The sequence below is a fragment of the Plutella xylostella genome, chromosome 4 (genome assembly GCF_932276165.1).
Source record: "Plutella xylostella chromosome 4, ilPluXylo3.1, whole genome shotgun sequence".
NCBI lineage: Eukaryota > Metazoa > Arthropoda > Insecta > Lepidoptera > Plutellidae > Plutella > Plutella xylostella.
The window spans coordinates 5,946,786-5,973,781 of record NC_063984.1 but is presented as its reverse complement, the minus strand read 5'-3'; the positions used below and the strand labels follow the sequence as shown (position 1 = coordinate 5,973,781).

Below are 26,996 nucleotides of genomic sequence, written 5' to 3'. Positions count from 1 at the left end.
GGCACGAACTGTCCCAAAAGACCGTGCACACTATCAGTCGCGGCTGACAGCCCCGTCTGTAAAGCTGCGTACACACCGGGTACACATTATCATACATAATAGAGGGCATATTGCAGCAACGAAGGCCAACGAAACCCGTTCGTTGGCCTTCGTTGGGCCGGTCTGTACGCAGTTTAAGCCGCGTCCGCTAGAGTGTCGGTTCCTTTATTCTGGCTGGGGCTCTACAACATAGACTAATATTGTACTGCTCCCTGCTCTACAATGTTAATCTGTGACTTTACGAACGGCGTCGTTTTGGTTTTATTTTGTTGAGTATTGGATTTAGTTTTTTCAGAAAAGAATCCGATAAAACTAGGTATTGATTGAATTTCATAAATTGTGCGACAGCTACAGTTGATCTACATGATTTAAAATTATTGAACACTTTATTATTTAGTTTTTGTGAGGTTAACTAAGCACGCAGGCAGCACGCACATCAACATGGTCCAGGTAATAACTCTTCAATAAATTCCGTGTTGTTCAGAGGTTCAAGGTTCATTTTGTGACTTGTGGAATCAGCTAGAACCATAAAAAAACTATTGGAACTGCTTTTCATTCATAATTTTAACTTTTCGGAAAGAAGTGTCATGTGGGAGTTTTAGGGAAATTGTAAAAATAATGACCTTACTTGAACATAATCATACTTCAACCACGTTTGAGATGCGCTGTATGTTGAAAGTCCCATGGTTTGACGATTATACTTATTTGTGTGTGTAAAAATCATCAAAATGTAATTTTAACTTTAAACTGGGTATTTCCTGAGGCTCTGCTACATTCTAGTAAATCGGTGTATATCAGTAATACATGCTTTGTTTCTAATTTACAGGCAACTGATGAAATGGAGCAACCAGACATAGATCAAGCAATGAATCTCCTGAAAGAGATGAACGGTAATGTACACCAAGTCATTCAACTTGTTGATAATATGATAGTACGTGTAAAAAATGGTGAACTGTCTACTGACAAAGGCCTTGGATTCTTAGAAATGAAATATCAGATGTTAGTTAGCTATTTAATAAATTTAACATTTATTGTACTAAGAAAATGCTCAGGAGAAAGAATAGAGTCAGATCCAACTATTGACCGACTAATTGAAATACGCACAGTACTTGAAAAAATTCGTCCTATTGACTCCAAATTGAAGTACCAAATCGATAAGCTTGTCAAATCAGCTGTGGTTGGGGCATCCACTGAAAATGACCCACAGGCTTACCGGGCAAATCCTCAAAATCTTATGAGCAAAGTAGACAACAGTGAGGATGACTCCAGTGATGCTGCAGATGCTGAAGAAATTAAGGAGAAATCTGCAAAATCGAATTTATATGTTCCTCCAAAACTAGCAGCCGTTCACTTTGATGATGAAACATCTAAATCTAACTCTGAGCGAAACAAAGAGAGATCTAAAAAGCAGTTCTTAAACTCCAGTGTGATGCGTGAACTCCGTGAGGAATACTCAGATGCCCCAATGGAAGTAACAACAGGGAATCATGTTAAACATTCAATATCTAAGCAGGAGCAAGAAAGAACTGAGTATGAAGAAAATTACTTGACTAGGCTTCCTGTAACTAAGGCAGAGAAGAATCGGAGACGGAAGCTGACTACTGTAGGTATGTTGGCAGATGAAATAACTGGCAGCAGAGGCAAAAATAGTCAATCAAACAAAAGGAAAACTAAAACAAAGAAGGGCAAGGGATTCAAAAGAAGGCGTACTAATTGATTTACATATATTATATTGCACTCCATTAGAACTGATTATCTTATGGTGACCTGTGTAGTGATACATATTTTTTTTGTTAATCAATATCCTTTGTTCTCTAAACATGGACAATATTTTTGAACTGAAAGTTTCAATTTAATCATTTTAAACAATACTACTTTTGTATATTATTTTGAAATGCTAATATTATTTCATATAATGTAAGAGTTTAGGGAACAGGGTAACTATACTAATAAATTCAATGACTGAGTGCAGTCTTTAAATGAATTTTGTAACCCATACCAAGTACCTCATTTAATTGAGTTTCATCAGAAAACAGTTACCTAATCATAATCAGTAATCATCAAAAAAACGTTTCTCAAGCAAATAGATTTTATTATATAATATAATGTTAAAAATATATAAATCTTATTAAAGTTGTATAACTCGCAAATCTGGCATACCTCAATTCACTTTCTAATTTGTACAAAATAGAATTAACAAGAAACAAGTGTAGTTATAGATTCTAGTATGAATATGGATGCAGTTCAAAAATCCTACAGGAACTGCTATATAAATACAAATAGCATTGGTTAGTGTAAGTACTACTATTGATATTATTTAAAAGGTTTATGAGTGTTTCATAAATTTACTTTTTTATGGTGTAAAGTGGGCTGCAAAGAAACCTGACAGTAGACTCTCAGTAGCAATGTCACTCAAGAGGGGTCATATTTCTGTGCAGGCCATTGTACCTGTATTATTTTAGAAGAGGCATTATGTTTTAATTTAATATGCCATGGAGGCCGCCTGGACAACTGAGTTTAGCAAGAAATCTTTTCTAGAATCGTGTTAATGCTACAAGATTCAAACATTAATCCAACTGTTGGCGAAACTCGGTTATCGTAATATCTCGAATGGCGGCAGGGTATAAGCCTCGGTATAAGTTATTGGCAGTCTATGTTTTTTCTTTTTATGTGTGAGTTCAGTAAGTTGCAAAAATTTATGAATATCTTCCAATGTGGTGATAAGTTTAACACAACCTTGTATGTTCAATTACTGTTGTATTTTAAGTTTATCTGTTTGTTTACTAAATATTATAGTTTTTAGACTAATGTCGGCATTTCAGTAATTTATAAAAGTTTCTCAAATTTAAACATAGTGTGAAGGAAACAAATATAATTTTAGTCATTTATTACATGGCACTTAATGTGATACCTTGTATTAAACATCGAAAGAGCTACGTCTACGTTAATTTTCTATTAATTATTCATAAAATATCAGTTAAAATTAGTTTTTCTAAGATTTTCGTTATTCATACTTAATTTAGAAATTATTTTAGTTTCTTTGTTTTTCATCGTTCTAATTTTGTTGTGTTTTGTATACATAGCTTTTTGATTTGACATTGATAAATAAAATATTGATAAAACCATTACTTCCGTGTTTATCATTCTCTGGGGTTTGGACAGGGGAAGTCTTGTAGACCGGAGGCGGGGTTGAAGGAGAGGTGTCGGGGCATCCTCATGCGGCGGATGTGGTCCAGGGGCGCGTCGTCGCCGTCGTCCAGAAACTTGTGGTCCCCGGCGTCTGGCACCGACTCCTGCTTCAGAGTCAGTCCAGATCGGACCACACGGTTAAGCATCCAAGGTGGCGACGACATTGTCAGCTGCGATGCATAACAAAGAATCTCAGTAAGCAGCAAATATTGGAGCTACGTCTACAAAATCTACTGTTTTATTTTAGTTCCTACCGGTTTAAGGTTATAAACATCTTGATTATCTGACATCTAGAACCAGGAAGCTGATTTATATTTTTAAAAAAATCAGAAACTCCGCAGACTATGAAACTTTAAGAATAGTCTACACAGCGCTCTGTGAATCTATTTTAACGTATTGCATCCCGGCCTGGGGAGGTTCTTGTAAGACAACCTTTATTAATTTAGAACGATCACAGAGAGCAGTGCTTAAAGTAATGTTCCGAAAGCCTTACAGGTATCCCACAAAACTTTTATATAGTGAACTTTCTTTCCTAACCGTAAGAAAACTATATTTATTACGATCTACACTTCGCAGACATACTTCAATTCCTGCTCAAGTTGATACGATTTCCCGTAGAAGACCAAAACCTCTCTTTCCTGACATAGCTACGCATACTAGATTTGCTGAAAGACAATTTTATTGCCAAAGTGCCAGGATCTATAATTTTATAAACAATTCCCTAAACCTCATATCCTGTACTTTGCATGAATGTAAAAATAAAATTAAATCATGGCTCCTTCCTATGAACTATGATGAGATTGAATCCATACTTTCTTAAAGTATAATTTCTTGTACATATATATTACAATTTCCCCAACCCGCAGACACATCCACATTCACATACACACACCCACCCACACACCCACACACACACACACACACACACACACACACACACACACACACACACACACACACACACACACACACACACACTTACTCATATATTACTTGTACCCTACAGCTATTGTACCTACTCTTAATTATTGCTTAACCTTGTTTGTAATAACTTTCTTGCATATATTTTGATATACCTACTTTTAGGTTGTATCTTTGTTAGCACGGTGAGTGACCGCTGATCCTCATCGTACAGGTTTCTACCTAGTTTGGGAATCAGGGGACACGATTTAAGCATATTCTGTACAGCCTATACTTATTTTATGAACCTTTGTAAGATTGTTCCTTTTCTTATGTTTTTGGCTTTGAAATAAATAAATTTATTTATTTTTTATTTTTTTTAAGGTTTAGGTTGTTAGTTTTAGTACTTACCGGTTTCATAACACATGGGTAAGGGTTCCTAAAGTCATCTTGGTGTGTTGAAATATAATCCATAACGCCGTAGTCGGGAGGTAGTTGAGCCAAATTAGCATTCTTCATTAATTTGTTTCTACCAGGCGTACTGCAATGAGTCAATGAGGTAAGATCTATTTAATACCTACCTATATTTGTTCTATAGCACAAAATAATGATGGCCATAGTTGCATATACCTACATACTTGGTAAATATGCATTATCGGGCCTCGTGGCTGGTAAGCCGTTTTGTCTTAACTTTGAAATAATAGGTACAGGTCAGTTAGGTATCGTTGTCATTGTAGCATTTTCAAAGTCGGGTAACTAGGTACCCACAAGACTAGCGCGTAGGTAGAAATATAAATCTATTTTTGTAGGTAGGTACCGAGGCCTATTTTCATATTTACTATTTATAGGCTAACTTGTTGCATATTATTATATACTTACTCAGTACACGGATAAGATGTAAAGTTCACGAGTGGCTTGAAGGTGTACACAGGGTCAGTTTTAGTGTGAATCTGTGCGAGCATTTCCCTAGTTTCAGTAGTAAACGGCTGGTCTTGAGTACCTAGCCGACAGTATGTGCTCACTTGATTGCTTAGACGGTCGCGATATACATAGTTGTCTTTAACTTCAGCAAAACGACTGTAGTCCCAATTTTCCACTTTCACTCCAGGACTATACGTGTTTTTGGTGAATATTATTTGCGGGGGCTTTTTCGCGGTCGGATGTGTTGATCTCATTGTATTTTCGTTAAAGATTTCCTAGTAAATTGCGGAATATAACTAGTTATATAGGTAAGTTTTATCAAATTTCTTACTGGTACTTTCCTTTGTTTACCTTTACCTTATAATCTGTGCTTATAATATTCTAGTCTATGCCTTTACCTAGCATAAACAACGTACAATAATGACCATATAATGACACAAACCGTAAATACACGAGCTGTAATCGACGTGGTTATTATTCTGAAACTATAAAGGCTAATACTGTTTTTTCACCCTACTTAGGTAACCCTACCTATACGCAGTTAACTATAATCATACTATAATATTCTAGTCCTATACCACTTTTGCAACACTCTGTATAATACACCCTATTTTCTGTACGTATTAGTTAGGTACGGTCAGCTGCATAAGTTGTTATCTTGTTGTTATACACTTCTGTACCTTGTCAAACTGACGAGCCGTCAATGCTTCAATGAATGGATAGGCGGTTTGTTAGATTGACAAGGTTCAAATTTGTATAGCTACCAGCTGACTGTACATTGGTCTCCTCTCGAGAACTCGTCTGTGACTGTACATCAACAGTTAGGTATCGGCTTAAGGTGAGTATAGATATAGACTAGTGTTGCCACGAATAGTGAATTGGCCGAATACCGAATACCGAATATTCGGCGACGCTGCCGGCCGAAGCGCCGAATATTCGGCCGCCGAATATTCGGCGCTACAACCTGTTTTTTTGTTCCTGCAACTGCTTTGAAGAAGTCGCTACAGATTATATGAGAAATGCTAATTATTAGGAGGCAGAATGCTGTAGCAAACGAGTTGAATTTTTATTTGATAATATATAGTTCGCCTACATCGGATGGCCGATCCTTACAAGTGGTGGTCAGCAAACAAAAAACAATACCCGAACCTTTTGAAATTTGCAAAAACTTATCTTTCTTCACCTGGAAGTAGCGTTTATAGTAAGAGATTATTTTCTGAGGATGGTTACAATGAAAAGCGCAATAGTGGGCTACCAAAAATGCTGAAATGCTCGTTTTTATCGAGCACAACTTACTACTGATTAATTGTAAGTACTAAAATGTTGTGATTTGGAAATAAATACACAATTTTGATTAAAATAACATGTCATTTTTACATGATTTACTATTCGGTATTCGGCCCGAATAGTACGCACTATTCGGCCGAATACCGAATACTGAAAAAACTGGCCGAATAGGCCGAATACCGAATAGTTGCCGAATATTCGTGGCATCTCTAATATAGACTATAATGTAAGTACCTAATACTGTATCCGACCCCAAACCCGACTACAACATTTACTTGTAACAGAACAACGTGCCGCTCTCTGATATGTTCTAGTGTATTTATTTATTTATTGGCATCACACAACAGGTACATTACACAACATGCAATAAAAATATATAAGTATCATCCTTTTACGAATGTTTTTTATCATGCTTTTGCCTGCATTCGTACGAACGTTACACATGCTCGACAAAATGTTGTAGTCTATACTTACTTACCTTTAGGTACCTATATGCGAGTTAGTTAGTTTATATGCGAGTCCAAAGAACATAAGTAAGTATAGGTAAAGTACCAACTTCTCTAGCTAGTCCGAGACCGAGCACACCACTTCAGAATCTTACATTGTTATCAATAATGATTTGAAATATAGGTAAAAAAAGTAACTACCGAGGTAGATATAAAAACAAGGCAATTTATGTTAGGTACTTATATTCAAACACTGAGTAGAAAAAGACAGTATTAACTAATTAAGTGTTTATGTAGAGATAGAGATCCTTTATTTTCCTTTGACAGAACCCGCCTTACTTTTGGAAAACTTCTCTCTCCATTCTAGTTCTTCGTCTTTAACCCTGATACTCTCCTCAGCGCAAGCTATAAACCCTTCGAAAAATTCCAAAAACGTAAGATCCGTGTCGATGCACATGATGTGACCATTTTCCAACATTTGGGGAAATATTTCAGCAAAAATGTTTATCATACTTTTAGTAGTCAAATTTCCAAAATTGAATAATTTTAAGTCCATTGAGCTCGGAGTGCTGAATTGTTCAGGATCAATATCGTTATATAGTTTATCTGAAAATTAGAATGAGGTAAGTACAGTGCAGCAAACGTATCTTTTGATGAGAGCTCACGTATTACTTAACTATGAACTTTGTGTACCTACCTGTACCTACCCACTTTAAAATACTTACACTCACGTGCAAGGAAACAGTTCCACTAACATAATATACCACCACCAAATGGCCCTATTTTTTTAAACGTTTTATAAGAAATAGCTGTTCCCGCGAGCTTCGCTTCGCCTTAAAAAGTTTTCCCGTGGGAATTCCGGGATAAAAAGTAGCCTATGTTCTTTCTCAGGGTCTAAACCATATGTATACCAAATTTCATTCAAATCCGTTCAGTAGTTTTGGCGTGAAAGAGTAACAGACAGACAGACAGACACAGTTACTTTCGCATTTATAATATTAGTAAGGATTTGTAAGTACCAAATATTTACGTTTTTAGTTGGTAACTAATATTCTGGTGCACCGTAAAATGTAGGTACCTACTAAAATTTTGCAGAAGGTGGCATTAAGTTAGTTTTATCCGTTAACGGCCGAATGGCGTAGTGGTTAGTGACTCTGACTACTGAGCCGAAGGTCCCGGGTTCGATTCCCGGCTTGGGCAGATATTTGTTTAAACACAGATATTTGTTCTCGGGTCTTGGATGTGCCTGTAAAATGGCAATCGGCCCGCCCCCTATTACATTGGGACTTACATAACACTGGCGAAAAGTGGGTGCAGCAATGCACCTCTGCCTACCCCGAAAGGGAATACATTCGTACAAGGTGTGAGTGTTTGTATTGTATTGTATCCGTTAAGAAGGTTTTTTTAAATTTGGTGATTTTCTCAATGGAACTTTTTCTTTGCCCGTAAGTGTATTGTTGTAGAATTCAGATGTCAAAAGTTACGGGTAAGCTACTAACTCGGGACAAAGTGCAGTTCGTCGCCGACACGATACGCGTTGGTTCCCTCGACAAGTGGCGCATCAGCTGGCACATCCACCAGGCCCGGCTGCGGGCTCCACGCCGCCTGGTGCCGCGGGCGCCGCACTGCGCGGAGGAAGGCGCGTACCGAGTGGGGCTCGCCGAGGCTCCGGTACAGCCGGTATACGGGCTTCAGCGGGATCGACCGCCCGTAGCCGTTCACTAGCTTTCCTGGAATTGGAAGAAGCGTCATGTCTATCTGATGATATAAGTAGGTAAGTATATGTACTTACCGCCTTCCTTAATAATTTGTACCTAGGATACTGTATGTATTGATGGTGGTTTCCTTTACCTTTACACTTTCCAGCACTAGGTATCAAGTCATTTTCCATGAATTTTCTGAAGGCAGCTGCCACGATTGTATCTGGCTTCGCAGAAGGTAGTTTCGTGTCACAATACAATTTACAAGCGACAGCCACCAGATTGTGTAAGTACTGCCAGTAGTAAACTTTTTCAAATGGGTGGTGCAAACTTCTCGCCATCCATTTGGGATTGCGGTGAAACATTCTATCCATAGTTACAAGAGTCAGTCCCTTATCATGAATGTCACAATCGTAGAATAATTGCCATAAATACAATCGGATTAAAATAGGGGTAAAACCAATTTCTTCAGTATTACAAATAGTTGCGTACTGGTTATAAATACGTTGAAGTTCTTCTTGGTAGCATTGCAAAGCATTCTGTAAGGATCTGACTTCAAACTGCACGAAGTCTTCAAGATTTAAGGGGATGTCCGTTTGTCTACGAACGTAGCTCGGTTCGAGCTTGCAATCACCCATATTGTTTTCTATGTATTCATTAATAATATCAGCTCTAATGTTTTCGTCCTTAGCAATATTTGTAAGAGCTTCATTTATATGGTAAGTTAATCCCACTGTACCGTCACACATATTGAGTACAATTGGTGTTCTTTCGTTTTTGGAGTAGCTAATATAGTCGGATTCCTTCTCCGAAGCAAACGACGCCATAGTATCGTTATTGAACAAATGTCTGTCTTGTATGATGAAACCGTTGTTGGTGATGAATTTTCCTACTCCATGCTTTTTATTGTCTTTAAATTCTCCTTTGTACTGGGATCCCAGAGAGAATCCCAAGTCGAGTATTCCGTATCCGTTCCTCATACCGCGTTCCCAGTCGCCGCGGTACACGCTCAGTGTGGGATGCGCCATGGACATGTTCTTGTAGGCATCCCACGTATACACACCGTAGCCCCACATCTTCCCGATTTTCCAGTCACCTCTGTAAAACTGAAATAGTGTGTTATGAAAAATGCTGTAAAAATGAAAAGATACCTATGGTTACCTAACTAAACGAGGGTAAGTGCAGTAACTTACGTCGTGGTTCGGCCATATCATTAACCCTTTACCCTCCATGACATTGTTTTTCCATTCCCCTTTGTATCCACTTGATAAGCAGTATTCGCGGGTCCCGAATCCACTGCGGGTGTTCTGCCAACACAATATTAACAAGGGCTAAGCATGTTACGTCTAGATTACATATACCTACTAAAATAATTCTACGTAAGTTAGTTAAGTAATACATCGAAGCTTTGGCAAATATGAAGACTAAACATTTTGTCACAGTCATAGCCATGGCAAGCACGCACAAAGGTAAACCTAATTAAGTATTCGATAATCGATATTATAACATAAGTTACTCAAACAATTCTCACATTATCCCAGTCTCCGTCGTAGAAATTGTCTCTCCCGTAGTGTATGACGCCGCGGCCGTGCTTGGCGCCGAGGCTCCAGGCGCCGCTGTAGGAGCGCTGCTGCCGCGAATCCACGAACAGACCGGCCCCGTGCCTGATGTTGTCGGCCCACTCACCCTCATACCATGTCTCGTCTTTGAACTGAATTTTTCCGAGGCCCGTTATAACGTTGTTTTCGAAATTTCCCTGTCAGAATAAGATATAGGTTGGAGTGCAATGCTTTGCCCAAATGAGTTTCACTATTGTTTCACTATTATTGAAGCTATCTAATTATCTTACCATGTAAATAGTACCATCAGCCCATTGGAAACGTCCATTGCCGTGCATGCGTTTCATGTAAACGGGGCCTTCGTAGCTGTTTCCGTTCCGGAAACGGATGACCACGCGCTCGCTGGGAATGGTCGACAAACTCGGCTCACTCGGCGACTGAAGGGGTAGTTTACTTAAATTGTTAAAATTACATAAGTACCTACATACATTGGTCAATTTAGTATCTAATTAATGTTAGGTACTTAACTATATTCACCATTTGAATTGATTCAGATTTTACTTGGCTTTTCTTTTGTTTTGACGCTGTTGTAAAAAGGAAACATAATGAAACATAACGGTAGTTTGTTATCAAGAGATCTTTTTGGCATTAACTACGTAGGTTTTTCATTCTCACCCCTTTTCTTCGTCATTTTCTCAACCTTCTCGGGCTTTTCAGTAGTGGCAATTGGCAACGTCGGAATGTTAATTTCGGAAACTAAACCCAATGGCTCCTCAAGTGGTTTGATCACCTCCCATGACTCAATAATGTGTGGCAGCATGGCCTCGAACATTTTATTAATAATTTCCGTTCGTACATCGATCCTCGGTTGGAAAGATATTGAGGAAATGGATTCGCTTTGTAAGCGCGGAGTGGATTCCACTCTAGCGGATGGCTGAGGCTGAGCTTCAGATTCCCTCTTCTCCTGGATCCTTTCCACGACCAGCGAGCTACTACGCCGGGTCAGGGTTTTCTGTTCATCCACATAATACATTTTAATTAAATTCCAGTTCACAGCTCATGTAGTTCGAATTTAATATGTTTACAAAATGCAATTTTCATTTAATTAGGTTTGTTGTCAATCAATCAAATGTCAATCAATAAGTTTTTTTTTATGGCTATCAAATGTGTGACTTCGGTATAGCATTGGCTGATGATGATGTTGTAGGTATAGGCAAAATGCGCGCAGATAAAGAAACAATATGAAAATGTCGGACAGACCTAACTCGCCCTTTTTCAAGGCCTGCGGTCAGCGGTGAGGCGCTCGTGGGGAATCGCTCTAAGGCCTTCCACATAAATAATATGTACCTTCCTAACTTAGGTAGGTACCCCCGCCACTAGAATTATATATGTATAATATGATGGCTACTACCGCTACCTAACTTCATAGCAGGTAAACAGCAAATATTACAGTAGGTAGGTATATAAGTAAGCACAAAACGAAATAAAACTAAAATGATTATCTATCTGCTGACTCATAGCGATTTATTTTGAAAACTATTTTAAACTTATTCTTCTTAGGTTTCCGACGTCCCATAGCACCACTCTTCGCCATATCAGAAGAGTGTGATAACTGATTTTCAAACATACGACCTAGTAACAAAACAAAAAAATACCATCAGAAACAGTACTAAAGTAAACTACTTATAGAAATTAAGTATATTAACAAAAAGTGCTTGGCAAACTTATGATTAAGCCTAGACAAAATTATGGATTATGATTTAACCCCATTTCCAGTTCTTCCAGGGCTTCCACCAGCGCCAGAAGGAGGAGTCGTTGTCGAGGTCGGGCTCGGCGGCCGTCTCAAGTGCATCCAGCAGCAGGTCTCGCGGGGACTCGGTCTCCGCGGCCGGCGCCACCTCCACGGCCCACGCCGCGCCTACTACCGCCAGGACCACTAGGACCACCATCACCTACAAGTAAAACACACTTCACTATATGGAACGTTCTAGAATTCTATCACCTTTCTTTTGTTTTACATTTAACTCTCACTATCACTGTTATCTCTTTCACTTTCGCGTGCATACGGATACTTACTCGAAACCTCATTGTACCAAGTTATTGAGAACCGGCCGGTTCGATTTATAGGAAAGTAGTAGCCGCGCTCCACACCGCCCTGCGTATTTAAACGCGTGATTGAAGTTTCGACTGAATTACGTTTATTTGTATGTTTGGCAATCAGGAGCGGATATTTGAAATTTCAAATATGTATGTAGCATACCTGCCTCATGCATAGCCAACATCACCGCTGCAACACCAGTGGCCCGGAACCGACAACTCACTGCTTTAGCAATCTCTAGTATTATGAGCAAAGTAATTAATTATTGCTAGATAATTAAATGAAACCGAGTAATTAGTGTTCAAAGGCTTTATTGTTAAATATAAAACATTAACGTAACATTACAGTTAATAAGCGATAAATTTATTTGGCTTCATGTCACACTTTTTTCGTACTTTTATTTCCTACACACATGTTTCAATATCGAGTATCAGGTACTAGTCGGTGCAACATTACACAAATTAAAATTTGTTAAAATGGTTTTCAACGTTTAACGTATCGGTTACCAACTTATCACCATTGCACTGAAACTAAATGAGTAGAATTTTTTACATAAACTTGGAAACTACCGACAGGTTATGTATTATATTTAAAACAAAAATAGCTAGAATTACGGCTTATTTTGAATTAACCACATCATAGTATCTATAACCTACTTAATCAAACCACTAACGTATTCAATGAAGTATTCAACATTACTATACCTATACATTTTACTTGTATCTGCAAAATAAATATACATTTTAATATTCATTTCATCTAATTTCACACCATGGTTATCACAGTTTGGTATCTTTTTTATTTAATAATTAACTTGATTTCGGTAAGTATAATAAATTAATAAATAGGTACAACAATAAAATAGGTACGTACTAAAATTACCAGTTGAAATGCTTTAAATAAATATTGGTAAATAATACTTACTAACAAATCCTCATCGTTGTATCATAAATCCATTGATCAGTAAATTAAAGATACATTTAATATTTTTTTTACTAGTACTTACTGTTGAAATGTTTGGGGGTCGTAACCATTATAATTAATTTGGTAAATGATTTCGATTTAGATTTAGGCTACGATATAGTCATTATAATAATAAAAATAATAATATGTAATAATCAGTATAATCTTTGTAGGGAATCGAGAACTCATAGACAATAGTTAATATACTACGATGCCTACTAACTTCGGAACGCCTATGTTTAGATAATAATTATTTGTGCATTTTTTACAATAAAATACCTATAATAACGAATCTACCAATACTATATAAGTGCCTTTATAAGTACGACCATGGGGCTTCAACGCATACCTAATTAATCAAATATAACATCCAATCTTATTTCTAAAAGAATATTGGCAACATTTTGAACAACATTACTCACCCTTACCTTAAGTAGTACCTGCCCCTACCCTTGAAACGCAATGTATTGCGTCTGTCTTGCGTTCTCAACATTAAAAAAATCAACTTCAGAAGCGTTTTTCCAAAAAGAAAAAATACTAATATCATCAGCTAGATAATGCCTATTTGAGAACCTGAATATAATGCATACAATTTAGAAGTTACTTTACAAAAAAGCCTTTTTCGGAAAAAATGTAAAATAAATTCTTCATTTGGGTACTTGGTTCTTAGTGCTAAGTTCTCAAAAAGGCATTACCTAGCTGATCATGATAGTATTTTTACTCTTTGTAAAAACGCTTTTGAAGAGAAGTTAAGTTTTTTTAAATGTTGAGAACGCAAGACAGACGCATTACATTGCCTTTCAAGAGTAGGGGTACTGGATTAAATAAATTCAATGAATAAACTTTCACAAGAAACAAAAACAAGTTTATCAAATGAATGAGTATGTTTGCGGATCCGTAACTTCAATAAAATTATAGACCAAGGGTTAGCCAAATAATTCAACTAGTATGTAAGGCTAAGTTACAGTTTAAGAATAAATACACTGTAATTAATTATTTATGAATTCCTGTTAAAAATGGCTGGTTGGGTCAACCTACGCCGAATAAATTCCTAGCTTATTTACATTAATAATTATCGCACTAATTCAATAAATAATTTAATTTACTTACTCTAAAAGCCTCTGCACAATTTAAATTCCATACAATCACTTTCATCGGCTGCGGTGGTCTAATTCAATAATAGGCAAGGGAACGGTCGACATAAAACTTTATAAATATTGGCTAACAAACCGTAAATACACTCACGACCAATTAAAAGTTCCAGTGAAAATAGAATAAATTACTCCTAAACGGAAAAGACTAGCTTGATGACGCCGCCTCCGGCTTCAATATTCTACATTTAACAGCGCGTCTGAATATTACCAACTCAAAATTAAAATATTTTGATCAAATTCTTAATTAAATGTTTAAAAAAAATGGGATCATTTGGCATTTGGTAAGTGTAACTATTTTATTGCTCCTGAGTGTATTGGCGATTTAAGAGTTAAACAAGGTGACCATATTACCTACTCTAGCTAATCCTCCCTAATCACGCCTCTAACGGCTCTACCTACCACAAACAAGGACACTACATACGCGGACAGCCTCACATCCACGCGCCGGCGCGCCAGTTGTCCACGATGCTGGAGCGCCTCCTATGCGCGACACGCACGCACGGCTCCAGCGACACGCGGCGCCAGGGTCACGAGTCGTGCAGCAGCCGCTGGTAGTGCGGGAACACCTCGTAAGGAGGCACGTGCAGCCCGAACTCGAGAGCCACAAGGACGGCGAACTCGAAGCGGATCAGGTCTTTGCGGTTGAGTCGAAATGTGGTCTCGATGCGCTGCGGAAAGAGAGCGTTGTTAAAAGATGTCCGAAATACATAAAACGATTGGGATGCTAGGGGGGACTGTCTCAATAAGATAAGCCGGTTTCTAGTAGGTAACGATGGTGTAAAACGAATTTTTAATTCAGTATGGGCAAAATCATTTCGACTTTACGATTGGTTGCGTAAATCTCATGTTCGATATTCCAAATTTAACTTATGATAGTCCTTAACAAAAATTTGTGGCCTCAGAATCGGCTCCATCCCATAACTTATTTATTATTTTATTAAATACAACACTAGTTCTTGGAAAATAAGTGTCATTAAAGATACCTCTAACAGCGCCTTCATAGCTTCTCCCTTCACGTCATTCAGTTTAGCGGACAGCAGCAGACACGCGCCGGCGCAGAGCTTCCTGTTGTCCTTGTTGATGAGATTGGCCAGAATGAGCTTCTCGAAGTACACGTAGGCCTGCGCGACGGACAGCAGGTCGATGCCTCCGCAGTCGTGCTTAGCGATTTTACGCATCTCCTTCTTTATGCTGTAAAGAAATGGAGTGTTGAAGCTTATGGAAGAATAGTAGAGTCTACGTTCAGGATATTTGCACATAAAGTATTCAGCCAACATAATAAGTAATGCTAAGGAATGGTAAAGGTATGTACAAGAATAGATACCTACCACAGACGAATAGAGAACCTCCTCCTTTTTTCTAAGTCGGTGAAAGATATACTAATGTGGATGTGGTCACATTCAATAAGTCATGTTTTTGAACGAGACAGATGTGAAATTCGTAGATTTACTCTAATGGACAACATTTCAAAAAACTTAAGCTGCTATAAATCGAAAACCATTTCGAGATTTAACTCTAAAGGCCACAAAAAAAATGATTTTGTATTTTTTGGATGTATCATTTTCGAGAAAATCATAAAATAGTAAAAAAGTGCTGATGACGTCATGCATCAGGTGCGATGCATTTTGATGATCAAAGCCCATAGATTTAAAAACAAAGTAACTGTCACTTTCATTTTTGATTGACGTTGACGTTTTATCGTGACGTTGTTGTTTATTTGGGTCATTTTCATTAATTCTGTTCTGACACTTTCGTACTATTTTTTTTATTTTTTATTAAGAGATGACCTCTATATAATATGTCCCAGAGCATGCCACCGCCTACACAGCTGAAAAAATGCTTCTGCTTATTTTTTTAACATGATAAGTACCTACATTCCATCATCAGAAATATCAATGTCATTTTAATATGACCCATTTGTTGGTTGGCATGTAAACAAAGTTTAAATGTCACTTGTCAGTGTCATTTATATTTTTTTTCGAAACTCAGGCAATAGACAAAAATAAAAATTGAGCCTAATATGTGACGTCACTTCCGGTTTTAAAATAATTAACTTTAAAGTTAAAAATAACATGCAAAAATTAATGTATATACAAAATAAAAAAATACGGGTCCACTAATTTTCTATAAACTTTCCGAATAGCTAATAAAAATATAGGGTAAAGAAAATGAAATGTTGTCCATTTTAAATGTAGGTAATATACTGACTGGTGACTGTACTGTAGCTACTATTAAGTTACACTCGAGCGCAATACCTAAAGGTAGGCAATACCTAAGGGGTAGATGGTTGGGATGTAATAACTAATCTACCTCCTAAGCTTGCTCAGAGTCAGCTTGACGTGCGGGAACTTCTCCCGGAACTTGTCGTTGAGCTCCTTCTTGAGGTCCTGCGGGCGCACGTAGTCGATGACCGACGTCATGTACGAGGTGAAGGTCAGCAGCGTGCGGTGCTTGCCCGCGATCAGCTCCGGGTCGTCGAGCACGTTGGGGCAGTACTGCACCTGGTGAGAGGGAAATGTTGTGTAAGTTGATCAATGGGAGAAGGCGTTTTCAAGACTGCGGAAGTGTCAGAACAGCTATTGGTGCGCGCTATGACACTCGATAGCTATTCGACTATTGCAGCTAACCTGTGCAAAGACTCCTCTCTCTTATCATTCGACCATATAAGAAGAACAAAGTAGCTGCAATTACGTATTTTTTTATGATAAAAAATGTAAGCGCAATATTTTTTATCTAGGCCTCTCCACGGGATAAGCCTCTGAAGAATCTACTTAGTCTTGGATACTATAGGTAGATTCTTACGTATTTCTGTGGGATGACGGGAGCGTCGTCCCAGTCGAATGCTTTGTTGTCAATAGTGGTGTGCGGCGGCGACGCGGCCGTCGTGGCGCGCTGAGACGACTCGTATGAGATACACCTGAGAATTACACATGTGTTAGTTGTGTGCGGAATTACTCATGCAATTGCAGTAGACATGTTTTATTTTCAATTATTACTTTGACACATTATAAGTCTATGGGTACTCCAGATTTAGCTTCTTCACAGTATTATGTTCCTAGATTTCTACATTTAAAATGAGAGGATGGATGATATCAGATAAATCAAAGCACAACAAATGGGGAAAGTAATTTTCAATTCAGTTTTGCGAAATGAAGCCTAGCATACATGCAATGTTAGCTCCTCTGCCAATCATAATTATACATAGCATCATGTAATTTACATAAATACAATACTTGCAAACTGTGGTAATTAGATAATATACATTACACCTGGCCCGATATGCTAATACATGTAAGTAAAATAACAAGATAAATCAAACTATTACCCCCCGAAATAATATTACTCAAAATAATAATAATATACAGACTTATAGATAGGATAATACTGTAGGTATTGGTCAACTGCATTAATAAACAAAATTTTCATGAAAATCCAGTGAATTAAAGATGGTGATTGTATTTACCCGAGTGCAAAAGGCAAATAAAATAATCAGAAAATTCAAATCCCATCATTAATTAACTGGATAATATATTTTTTTTATTGTCAACTATTATATGTATTATTAATATTATCTACTAGCAAAAAGTTTATACGTGTATTCTATCTACCACCTTTAATACTGTAATGCACTCCTACATAACTAATCATAAATTCTGTTTACATACAATATCATAATATGATTAATTTAATAACTTTTATAAGCGAGCATTATCAGTAACCTTTTAACCATATTGATGCATTTCTAAACATAGCTTTTTATTACCATTTCTTATCCTTGTGCCTCGTCAATAACTTAGTCCTGAAATTGAAATATGTGATGGGTGTTATGAATATGATGATTTTATTGCAGAGGAAATGAAACAAAAAAGTCGTAGGACACCACTGATAGTTGGGATGACTGAGATTATATCACCTGTCTCGTCTTTATGAGTCATTGATGTTCGTACTTGTGGAACACATATCATTACATTTAGTATAAACATAGATGAAATGCACATTAAAGGCATGTAGTCACAACAACCAGAACAATGATCACCTTACAACATAGATTATCAGAAGACATGCTAAAAGACAACAAATGAATATTCAGAATGGAAAGTAATCACAAAATAAATTAAAAAATGCAAAATATTACCTGGCAATGACATGTGGATGACGATTGAACATTTTCCAGGTAGCTTTATCATTGAAGTCCCCTTCAAACATTTTCTTATACTGCTCTCTGGAGCAATAGCGAGATGGAATAAGTAACTTAGAGTAGGAGATATCTTGTCCATTTTCTTCCCTCTCAAGACCCAACAGATCAAAAGGATCCATGCCATTGTCTGTGATAGCTGACAGCGGTCGAGGACCTGATGTGTTGCGCCTTCGTACACCATCCTTCCTGTGATCAACTCTGAAAGATAATAAGGATAACAAATATTAATGAGTTCTCTATTTATTGGATAGATAGATAATTTAGTTATCTATACAATAAGACTAGATGTCCCTGATTTGAAACAATTAAAAATATTGATCATCATAGGTAGAGGACAATCCTGTATGTGCCTAAGTTGTACATAGGATATTGTTATTATAGAGAGTGTTTAATTACTTTCTTGTTATTTCCTCATGACTTTTGTTATTATAAGTTGAATGTAAACATGTTTGTTACCTTGATGAGCGCACTGTCCTTGAATATGGTATAGTACTGAATATGACACATGGCAGCCCCTGTGCTGTTGCGAATGCGAGTCTTTCATCCCTGAATGAAACACCCTTTGATGGCTGCACAACTCTGATCTTTTTAGACTGATTTTCAGATACACATGTGCTGTTTGTGCGGAAACGACCTAAAATATGAGAGAAGTATGTAAGTAAGTAAGGATTTAGTAATAGGTTTGATAAAAAGTCATTTTAATGTAATTATGGATGTTTTTTACTTACCAAATGTTAAGCTCTCATTACTGCTTTTATCATCAGTGTTAATGCCAGTTAATGATGACATGTGAGCTTTTCTGCCCTTTGTGCTAGCATGTTTCTCTTTATGATATTCTGTATTTGCATTACCAGACCTAAAATGTTAATATTAATATGAGTTAATGACTGATATAATAAATTATTAGTAAGTTAAATTTAATCCTCCCAACAACAACTGGAACAGACACATATTTTGTATGGATTAGACAATTTTTCAGCTCTTCAAAATTGAAGCAAGTCTGACTCTAAATGATACTGTAACCCCCTAAGGAACTGATGTGGTTGCAAGCATGTTGCTTTGCTTACATCACTGTAACAAGATAAGTTATAGGATGAGACTGACCTCTCCTTGTGTGTTTGCTGTGATGCAGCAGGTGATGTAAATTCAGTGTCCGACTGCAGAGAGCGATGGTCGATGCCATTCCTGTGCACTGGACTCAGTGGCGGGGCTTTGTTGCGGCCCCTGCCACCGTCCACCACTTCATCACTGTGAACGCCAACTGCGGCAACTTCGGGCTCATTCTTTTTCAAACTCTTTGAAGATAAACATAATTCGGTGTCTCTAAATGTCCCATCCAATGATATATTTGATAAAAACGTTACTGCCGCCAATCTTCGTCTTGCTTTCTCATACTTGTTTTGTCGAGAATTCATTATGACCAGAAGTAACCTGATGGTGTGGATTTTACATAATAGTAATAACCTTGATTTAAAATAAGATTAATTATGTTTTTATTAACATTTTCTTGTGAGAATGAGAACACAAAATAACGAAACTTGGATGGAAATCGGGAAACGTCAATGTCACAGATGTCAATAAATATTGTAGTCTGTGATCTATTGAGACAGTATAAGAGTGTTTAGAATTTGACAGACTCCAGAATAGAAAGGAGGCAAAAGGTCATTGTACTTGTCAAAATTTGACAATCAAACTGTCAAAAAAGTTGCTGCCTCTGCCTCTCCCTCTTGGAGTTTGTTGTTGTTATTTTTAATTTTAATGCGATTATTTTCTAAGAAGAGGCACTAGATCGCTTGTAAAATGGAGTCGAATGTGCCTGCATCTTCTAATCCCTCAAGAGCGACCAGATTTATGATGGAAGGAGTAGGTGCCAGAGTAATTCGTGGTCCAGACTGGAAGTGGGGCAAACAGGTAAAGATTTAACTTTCGTTTTAAATTTATTTTATGTTTTGTGTAAACTTAAATTGCTCTCATGGACTGCTTGACTTATTTTTCAGGATGGAGGTGAGGGCCACGTTGGAACTGTTCGTAATTTTGAATCTCCAGAGGAAGTAGTCGTGGTCTGGGACAATGGGACCGCTGCTAACTACAGATGTTCTGGAGCATACGATCTGCGGATCCTCGATAGTGCTCCTACTGGGGTCAAACATGAAGGCACCATGTGTGACACATGCCGTCAACAACCTATTTTTGGTAAGATTTTAAACTGTATATTTAGGTACAAAGTATGTAAAGTAACCAGGTTAATTTGATAAAAACTTGCAGGAAGTGAACTTAACTAAATCACTTAATAGTGGAACAGTTATTATAATACCTAAACAAGTAGGAAACAACTTTTCAAATGGAAATATTCCCCATTATTTTAAATGTTCCTTATTTATTAACAAAAATAATATATATCTTCAGGTATTCGTTGGAAATGTGCAGAATGTAGTAACTACGACCTGTGTTCAGTTTGCTACCACGGAGACAAGCACCAGCTGAGGCATAGGTTCTACAGGATCAGTGCTCCCGGTGCCCAGCGGTGTCTGGTGGAGCCGAGACGGAAGAGCAAAAAACAGGCTGTTCGCGGTATTTTCCCTGGAGCTAGAGTTGTTAGAGGGGTAAGTTTTATATAAATATCAAGTAAATCAATTGAAAATGGATCTGTATAAGGAGAAACAGAAGGTTTATCACCATCCTCCTTCTCAGTAAGTACATTTTCTCTGCAAAAGGACACTTTAATAGAAACATTTACATTAAAATATATATTATGAGGAAGTTTTTTAACTCAAACTCACATTCAATAATTGCACTATGAATTCTAGGTTGACTGGCAGTGGGAAGACCAGGACGGAGGCAATGGGAGGCGCGGCAAAGTAAATGAAGTGCAGGATTGGTCAGCAGCCAGCCCACGATCAGCTGCTTACATTGTCTGGGATAATGGTGCCAAGAACTTGTACAGGGTTGGCTTTGAAGGCATGGCTGATTTGAAGGTAAATATTTTTCATTATTCTGTAGTTTGGAATTTATTTAACAACCTTCTTCATTTATTTCAAAGTTCTTACTATTTATAATTGAAACAATTATTGTCTAGTATATTCTAAGCAGTACTACATGATTAATAAATTAAGTAATGAAGAATACAAATGACTGCTTTGGTTACAGGTTGTCAATGATGTTAAAGGACAAAATGTTTACAAGGAGCATTTGCCTCTGCTTGGGGAACTGGGCCCTGGACGCTCTGGTCCTCATGGCTTGCAAATTGGTGACCAAGTAAGTACATTTTATATAGAAGATAAGTAATGGTTCATATCTTTCTGATAGGTAAGCACTCAAAAGTAACAATAGATTTTAATGAAGATTAGGTAAATACACAGACCTACCCATTTTAATCTAAAGTTTAATGGATTTACCAGTAATTTTGAAGTTATGTTAGTCAGATATAGTGCAAAATAATTATGACAATTATAATAATAATTATATATTAATATATAATAAAATACATGGTATGTAGTTTATTATATATTAATATATATTTTAATATATTATATATTATGATGCTAGGTATATAAATTATGTATGTAAATATATAGTAGGTAGTATGTTTTGGTATATTAAATATTTATGGTATATTCTTTATTCCTGCTACACTTTACCCTTTACATCTAAATATCCTTCCACCCAAAGGTTGTCTGGAAGAAATCGCTTTTAGCGATAAGACCGCCATTTGTACATATGTGTTAGATTAAGTTTTGTATTGTTGTCCATATTTTTGTGTGCAAATAAAGAATATCTTATCTTATCTTATCTTATCTTATGACTTATATAATAAACTTGTTTATGTATTCTAATGTATTCTCTTTTTCCCATATTCCAGGTGAATGTAGACCTAGAGCTCGAGATAGTGCAGTCGCTACAGCACGGGCACGGCGGCTGGACGGACGGCATGTTCGAGTGCCTCGGCGCCACCGGCACCGTCGTCGGCATCGACGAGGACCACGACATCGTGGTCTCCTACCCGAGCGCCAATAGGTGGACCTTCAACCCCGCTGTGTTGACTAAGGTAGGCATTCTTGTTATTGACCCGTGTTCCAGAGGTGAATCTGCTGAAATGGCCTGCTCTAAAAGACAACGTGACTCTAGGTAAAGTAACTATCTCCTGTCACGGTTGCATGGTAGCTTTATCGACATAGACAAACGTCACTCTATCGCAAATCGCGTTAATCTCTACAAAGTCATTGATAGGACGTGCATTAAATTAGTTTATCTATGTAGATAAAGATGCCATGCAACGTCTCTCGGGGTAAAGTTACTATCTACTGACAAGGTCGCACGGTAGCTTTATCGTCATAGACAAATATCACTATATCGCGTTTCGCTTTAAACTTGACAAAGTGATCAGTAAGGATTAAATTTATTTATCTACATCGATAAAGATGCCATACAACCCAGTCTAGCCTACGTAGAGCTGGAGTTAGAGATAGTGCAGTCGCTGCAGCACGGGCGCGGCGGCTGGACGGACGGCATGTTCGAGTGCCTCGGCGCCACCGGCACCGTCGTCGGCATCGACGAGGACCACGACATCGTGGTCTCCTACCCGAGCGCCAATAGGTGGACCTTCAACCCCGCTGTCTTGACCAAGGTAGGCACTCTTGTATTTGACCCATGTTACGCAACTCAGAGTAAACTACCTTCTGACCCGGTTACACAGCCGCTTTATCGACGTAGACAAAAGTCACTCTATCGTGAAAAGCGTTATACTCTACAAAATGATTGATGGGTGGGACGTGCATTAAACGAGATAATCTACGTAGATAAAAATGCCATGCAATGTCACTCAGGGTAAAGTTAATGTCTCTTTACCCGGTTGCACGGTAGCTTTATCATCATAGACAAATGTAACTATATCGCGAATCGCTTTAAACTTGACAAAGTGATCAGTAAGGATTAAATGAGTTTATCTACATCGATAAAGATGCCACACAATCGGTTTAGTCTACGTAGAGCTGGAGCTAGAGACAGTGCAGTCGCAGTATTTGACCCATGTTCAAGGTGTATCTACTGAAATGACCTAAAAGTCACTCGGGGTAAAGTTACTATCTCCTGACCCAGTTGCATGGTAGTTTTATCGTCATAGACAACTGTCACTATAACGCGATTCGCTTTAAACTTGACAAAGTGATCCTGACCCGGTTGCATGGTAGGTTTATCGTCATAGAAAAATTACACTTTATCGCGATTAGCTTTATACTTGACAAGATGATCAATAAGTATTAAATGAGTTTATCTACATCGATAAAGATGCCATGCAACCCAGTCTAGTCTACGTAGAGCTGGAGCTAGAGCTAGTGCAGTCGCTGCAGCACGGGCGCGGCGGCTGGACGGACGGCATGTTCGAGTGCCTCGGCGCCACCGGCACCGTCGTCGGCATCGACGAGGACCACGACATCGTGGTCTCCTACCCGAGCGCCAATAGGTGGACCTTCAACCCCGCTGTCTTGACTAAGGTAAGCGTTATTGTATTTAACCGAAGTTCTAGAAGAATCTACTGAAATTTCCTCATCTAAAAAGTAGAAAACGTCACTCGGGTAAAGTAACTCCCGGTTGCACAGCACCTTTATCGACGTGACAAACGTCACTTAGTTTAAGCTCGACGAAGTAATCATTGGTAATAGCAATAAATGAGTTTATCTACATCGATAAGGATGCCATGCAACGTCACTCGGGCTAAAGTTACTATCTCCTGACAAGGTCGCACGGTAGCTTTATCGTCATTGACAAATGTCACTATATCGCAATTCGCTATAAACTTCACAAAGTGATCAGTAAGGATTAAATAAGTTTATTGCATTGATAAAGATGCCATGCAACCCGGTCTAGTCTACATAGAGCTGGAGCTAGAGCTAGTGCAGTCGCTGCAGCACGGGCGCGGCGGCTGGACGGACGGCATGTTCGAGTGCCTCGGCGCCACCGGCACCGTCGTCGGCATCGACGAGGACCACGACATCGTGGTCTCCTACCCGAGCGCCAATAGGTGGACCTTCAACCCCGCTGTCTTGACTAAGGTAGGCATTCTTGTATCTGACCCATGTTCTAGAAGAATCTACTGAAGAAATATCCTGCTCTAAAATCCACGTGACTCTAGGTAAAGTACTTAACTATCAACTGTCACGGTTGCATGGTAGCTTTATCGACATAGACAAACGTCACTCTATCGTGAATCGCGTTAATCTCTACAAAGTCATTGATGGGATGAGCATTAAACGAATTTATCTACGAAGATAAAGATGCCATGCAACGTCACTCGGGGTAAAGTTACTACATATCTCCTGACCCGGTTGCACGGTATCTTTATCGTCATAGATAAAAGCTTTATCGTCATAGATAAATGTCAATATATCGTGATTCGCTTTAAACTATATAAATCGATCATTAAGGATTAAATGACTTTATCTACATAGATAAAGATGCCATGTAACCCAGTCTAGTCTACGTAGAGCTGGAGCTAGAGCTAGTGCAGTCGCTGCAGCACGGGCGCGGCGGCTGGACGGACGGCATGTTCGAGTGCCTCGGCGCCACCGGCACCGTCGTCGGCATCGACGAGGACCACGACATCGTGGTCTCCTACCCGAGCGCCAATAGGTGGACCTTTAACCCAGCTGTCTTGACTAAGGTAGGCATTCTTGTATTGAACCCGTCTTCCAGGCGAATCTACTGAAATTTTATGCTTTAAAAGACAATGTTACTCTAGGTAAAGTAACTATATCATGTCCGGGTTGCATGGTAGCTTTATCGACGATGACAAACGCCACTCTATCGCGAATCGCGTTAATCTCTACAAAGTCATTCATGGAACGTGCATTAAACAAGTTTATCTATGTAGACAAAGATGCCATGCAACGTCACTCAGGGTAAAGTAACTATCTCCTGTCCCGGTTGCATGGAAGCTTTATCGACGTAGACAAATATCATTATAGTGATCAGTAAAAATTCAATGAGTTTATCTACATCGATAAAGATGCCATGCAACCCAGTCTAGTCTACGTAGAGCTGGAGCTAGAGATAGTGCAGTCGCTGCAGCACGGGCGCGGCGGCTGGACGGACGGCATGTTCGAGTGCCTCGGCGCCACCGGCACCGTCGTCGGCATCGACGAGGACCACGACATCGTGGTCTCCTACCCGAGCGCCAATAGGTGGACCTTCAACCCTGCTGTCTTGACTAAGGTAGGGAGTCCGGATTTGACCCAGGTTCCAGGAGAATGTATCGCGAATCTACTGAAATATCCTGCACTAAAAGAAAACGTGGATCGGGGTAAAGTGACCATCGCCTGATCTGGCTGAACGTAGCGTTAAGGACGTAGACAAACGTTACTATATCGCGATTCGCTTTAAACTCTACGAAGTGATCAGTGGGGCTAGCGTTTATTGCTAGCCAGAAATAAATGTGTTTATCTACATCGATAAAGATGCCACACAACCCGGTGTAGTCTACGTAGACCTGGAGCTGGAGATAGTGCAGTCACTGCAGCACAGGGTCTATGTAGACCTAGAAGTAGCGCAGCCGCTTCAACACTGGCACTATTTATGCTTTGCTTACAGGTATAGGGTTGGTCATAGCAAGACATAGGGTGACAATCAATTAAATTAATATACATATACATACTCTTAGCATTAAGCCCACCTTTTGTACATTTATTTTATACTAGGTGTTCCCGCGAGCTTCGCTTCGCCTTAAAAAGTTTTCCCGTGGGAATTCCGGGATAAAAAGTAGCCTATGTTCTTTCCCAGGGTCCATACCATATGTATACCAAATTTCATTCAAATCCGTTCAGTAGTTTTGGCGTGAAAGAGTAATAGACAGACAGACAGACAGACAGACAGACAGAAAGACAGACAGACACAGTTACTTTCGCATTTATAATATTAGTTAGGATTAGGATTTGTGCAATAAAGAATTAAATAAATAAATAAATAAAATAAACATTTTGCAACAGGTATGCAGTGGCAACCTAAGCGCCTCTACCTCGACCGGCGGCGGCGGCGGCGGGTTCGCGGTGGGCGACCTCGTGCAGGTGTGCTCCGACCAGGAGCGGGTCAAGGTGCTGCAGCGCGGCCACGGCGAGTGGGCCGAGGCGATGGCTCCGGTGAGTTTATACTACCCTGGTACTTAGAACTGGTCTCAGATTACCCAGCCTTCGGCACAAGATTCTACAAAGTATAGGAGATTGTGCTGAGTGGGCCGAGGCGATGGCTCCTGTGAGTTTATACTACCCTGGTATAATCACGTAACTTGATCAAAAATGAATTTATTCATGTATCAGATATTGGCTGAAAGAATCATGCCTATTGCAACTTCTGTAAAAAAAGCCACAGGAGAATTAACGAATCGAACTTTATAGTTTATCAGATAAGACCAAGCTGTATTAGATGGCGACAACAAGAAGTTTTCTTCTAGCTACATACTTATTTGGTACTTTACTTGCTAGCCAGTCAAATGCAACCTCTAAATTCTATACGGCCAGATGCGATGGCGAAAGCGTAGCTATTTAGTTTCTAGAAT

At 38.7% G+C, this 26,996-nt stretch overlaps 5 protein-coding genes across 9 annotated transcripts in view; 2 read left to right on the top strand and 3 right to left on the bottom strand.

The window, feature by feature from the left end:
- The first annotated feature begins 250 nt into the window (after positions 1 to 250).
- LOC105384077 (neuroguidin-A) lies at positions 251 to 2,284 on the top strand. Its single transcript, XM_011554242.3, has 2 exons — positions 251 to 489; positions 866 to 2,284. The coding sequence occupies exons 1-2, from the start codon at positions 481 to 483 to the stop codon at positions 1,754 to 1,756; spliced, it is 900 nt and encodes a 299-aa protein (XP_011552544.2). The 5' UTR covers positions 251 to 480; the 3' UTR covers positions 1,757 to 2,284.
- Positions 2,111 to 5,395, bottom strand: LOC105384075. Its single transcript, XM_011554241.3, has 3 exons — positions 5,008 to 5,395; positions 4,540 to 4,669; positions 2,111 to 3,398 (listed from the first exon to the last, which is right to left on the bottom strand). Exons 1-3 carry the CDS (start codon positions 5,301 to 5,303, stop codon positions 3,180 to 3,182), a joined length of 645 nt encoding a protein of 214 aa, XP_011552543.3. The 5' UTR covers positions 5,304 to 5,395; the 3' UTR covers positions 2,111 to 3,179.
- A 1,660-nt stretch (positions 5,396 to 7,055) lies between these two features.
- On the bottom strand, positions 7,056 to 11,206 carry LOC105384092 (radial spoke head 10 homolog B). Of its 2 annotated transcripts, none has more exons than XM_048632128.1 (8): positions 10,717 to 11,206; positions 10,570 to 10,625; positions 10,332 to 10,478; positions 10,014 to 10,238; positions 9,676 to 9,789; positions 8,634 to 9,588; positions 8,282 to 8,512; positions 7,056 to 7,388 (listed from the first exon to the last, which is right to left on the bottom strand). In XM_048632128.1, exons 1-8 carry the CDS (start codon positions 11,072 to 11,074, stop codon positions 7,093 to 7,095), a joined length of 2,382 nt encoding a protein of 793 aa, XP_048488085.1. In that variant the 5' UTR covers positions 11,075 to 11,206; the 3' UTR covers positions 7,056 to 7,092. The 2 variants fall into 2 exon arrangements, with proteins under 2 accessions (XP_048488085.1, XP_037976670.2); XM_038120742.2 differs by having other exon boundaries at positions 10,579 to 10,625.
- Positions 11,207 to 13,677: 2,471 nt separating this feature from the next.
- On the bottom strand, positions 13,678 to 19,933 carry LOC105384078 (CDK5 and ABL1 enzyme substrate 2). The gene is made up of 9 exons (XM_011554243.3): positions 19,559 to 19,933; positions 19,183 to 19,310; positions 18,911 to 19,088; positions 18,392 to 18,652; positions 18,020 to 18,055; positions 17,059 to 17,173; positions 16,567 to 16,757; positions 15,240 to 15,447; positions 13,678 to 14,924 (listed from the first exon to the last, which is right to left on the bottom strand). Exons 1-9 carry the CDS (start codon positions 19,867 to 19,869, stop codon positions 14,784 to 14,786), a joined length of 1,569 nt encoding a protein of 522 aa, XP_011552545.3. The 5' UTR covers positions 19,870 to 19,933; the 3' UTR covers positions 13,678 to 14,783.
- Positions 19,934 to 20,139: 206 nt separating this feature from the next.
- Positions 20,140 to 26,996, top strand: part of LOC105384093 (E3 ubiquitin-protein ligase MIB1) — a 148,026-nt gene continuing 141,169 nt past the window's right edge. Inside the window, exons 1-7 of one of the 4 annotated variants that reach the window (XM_048632070.1) lie at positions 20,140 to 20,365; positions 20,452 to 20,647; positions 20,861 to 21,057; positions 21,262 to 21,429; positions 21,602 to 21,709; positions 22,314 to 22,499; positions 26,431 to 26,580. In XM_048632070.1, the coding sequence (XP_048488027.1) occupies positions 20,255 to 20,365; positions 20,452 to 20,647; positions 20,861 to 21,057; positions 21,262 to 21,429; positions 21,602 to 21,709; positions 22,314 to 22,499; positions 26,431 to 26,580 (1,116 nt within the window). In that variant the 5' untranslated portion in view covers positions 20,140 to 20,254. Of the gene's footprint in view, positions 20,366 to 20,451; positions 20,648 to 20,860; positions 21,058 to 21,261; positions 21,430 to 21,601; positions 21,710 to 22,313; positions 22,500 to 23,716; positions 23,944 to 24,337; positions 24,502 to 25,469; positions 25,661 to 26,430; positions 26,581 to 26,996 lie in introns of those variants that run through there. The other 3 variants (XM_048632076.1, XM_048632088.1, XM_048632083.1) reach the window with 3 other exon arrangements.

Excerpts from the sequence above, each read along its gene's own strand:
- LOC105384075 (XM_011554241.3), bottom strand. The coding sequence starts at position 5,303 with ATGAGATCAACACATCCGACCGCGAAAAAGCCCCCGCAAATAATATTC. Across the intron at positions 4,670-5,007 it reads ACATCTTATCCGTGTACTGA|TACGCCTGGTAGAAACAAAT; the intron begins GTAAGTATATAA and ends GACTCATTGCAG. Across the intron at positions 3,399-4,539 it reads ACCCATGTGTTATGAAACCG|CTGACAATGTCGTCGCCACC; the intron begins GTAAGTACTAAA and ends TATGCATCGCAG.
- LOC105384092 (XM_048632128.1), bottom strand. The coding sequence starts at position 11,074 with ATGTATTATGTGGATGAACAGAAAACCCTGACCCGGCGTAGTAGCTCG. Across the intron at positions 10,479-10,569 it reads CAATTCAAATGGTGAATATA|TCGCCGAGTGAGCCGAGTTT; the intron begins GTTAAGTACCTA and ends CTACCCCTTCAG. Across the intron at positions 9,790-10,013 it reads ACGACGGAGACTGGGATAAT|AACACCCGCAGTGGATTCGG; the intron begins GTGAGAATTGTT and ends TTGTGTTGGCAG.
- LOC105384078 (XM_011554243.3), bottom strand. The coding sequence starts at position 19,869 with ATGAATTCTCGACAAAACAAGTATGAGAAAGCAAGACGAAGATTGGCG. Across the intron at positions 19,311-19,558 it reads CAGCAAACACACAAGGAGAG|GTCTGGTAATGCAAATACAG; the intron begins GTCAGTCTCATC and ends TTAACATTTTAG. Across the intron at positions 15,448-16,566 it reads ACTCTGAGCAAGCTTAGGAG|CATAAAGAAGGAGATGCGTA; the intron begins GTAGATTAGTTA and ends ATTTCTTTACAG.